The sequence below is a fragment of the Opisthorchis viverrini genome (assembly GCF_000715545.1).
Source record: "Opisthorchis viverrini unplaced genomic scaffold opera_v5_8413, whole genome shotgun sequence".
NCBI lineage: Eukaryota > Metazoa > Platyhelminthes > Trematoda > Opisthorchiida > Opisthorchiidae > Opisthorchis > Opisthorchis viverrini.
Window position 1 is genome coordinate 1 of NW_008762093.1, and position 597 is coordinate 597.

The 597-nt window shown below is 48.2% G+C and overlaps 1 protein-coding gene across 1 annotated transcript; it reads left to right on the forward strand.

Annotated features, from left to right (window-relative positions):
* Positions 1 to 220: 220 nt before the first annotated feature.
* On the forward strand, positions 221 to 526 carry T265_12349 (hypothetical protein; the record flags this gene model as incomplete). Its single annotated transcript, XM_009179805.1, has 1 exon — positions 221 to 526. The coding sequence occupies one exon, from the start codon at positions 221 to 223 to the stop codon at positions 524 to 526; it is 306 nt and encodes a 101-aa protein (XP_009178069.1).
* Between the last annotated feature and the right edge of the window lie 71 nt (positions 527 to 597).

Here is a 597-nt window from a genome sequence, read left to right on the forward strand (position 1 = left end):
ACGCCTCCTAATCGTTGATGGCATACGCCTGAACTCAGCTAGATACGAGGCCTGGGGTCGGTTTAACCATACACATGGAGCATATTGCTTTGCACGTATTGGAAGATGCCAAAGGAACTCATGGTGCATATTAGCTGATAGGATAATTTCCACTTACCACTTCTGAAAGCATCCGTCATCAGGTTTCCTGCTTTTGTGCAGCATCGACATATTGTCGATTATGGCTGTCAAACCAACACATTTGGTCCCTGTTACAGTTCGCCACTACCGTACCAATCGTCCTGATTTGTTGAAGGGGGTGAATAGACCATCCCACTTGTGGTGGGGTGTAGACGACCAAAACACGACACGTCTGTATGAACAAAGCAAGCTGACCGACAAGCCAACCAGCGTCAAACTGATAGGCCAGTATGAATTCCGCTCTTACCCCTACGATTCCATGATTGGTGGAAACACCCGCGGCGTCATTCGTTGGTCGAAAAGCCGTGACACGCTGCGGCCTGGCCACTTTGAGTTCCCTCTTTAGTACCAGAACACCAGTGTCACCGCTTTTGACTAATTCGGACACAAATTCAAAAACTTCGACCGAAAATAGCC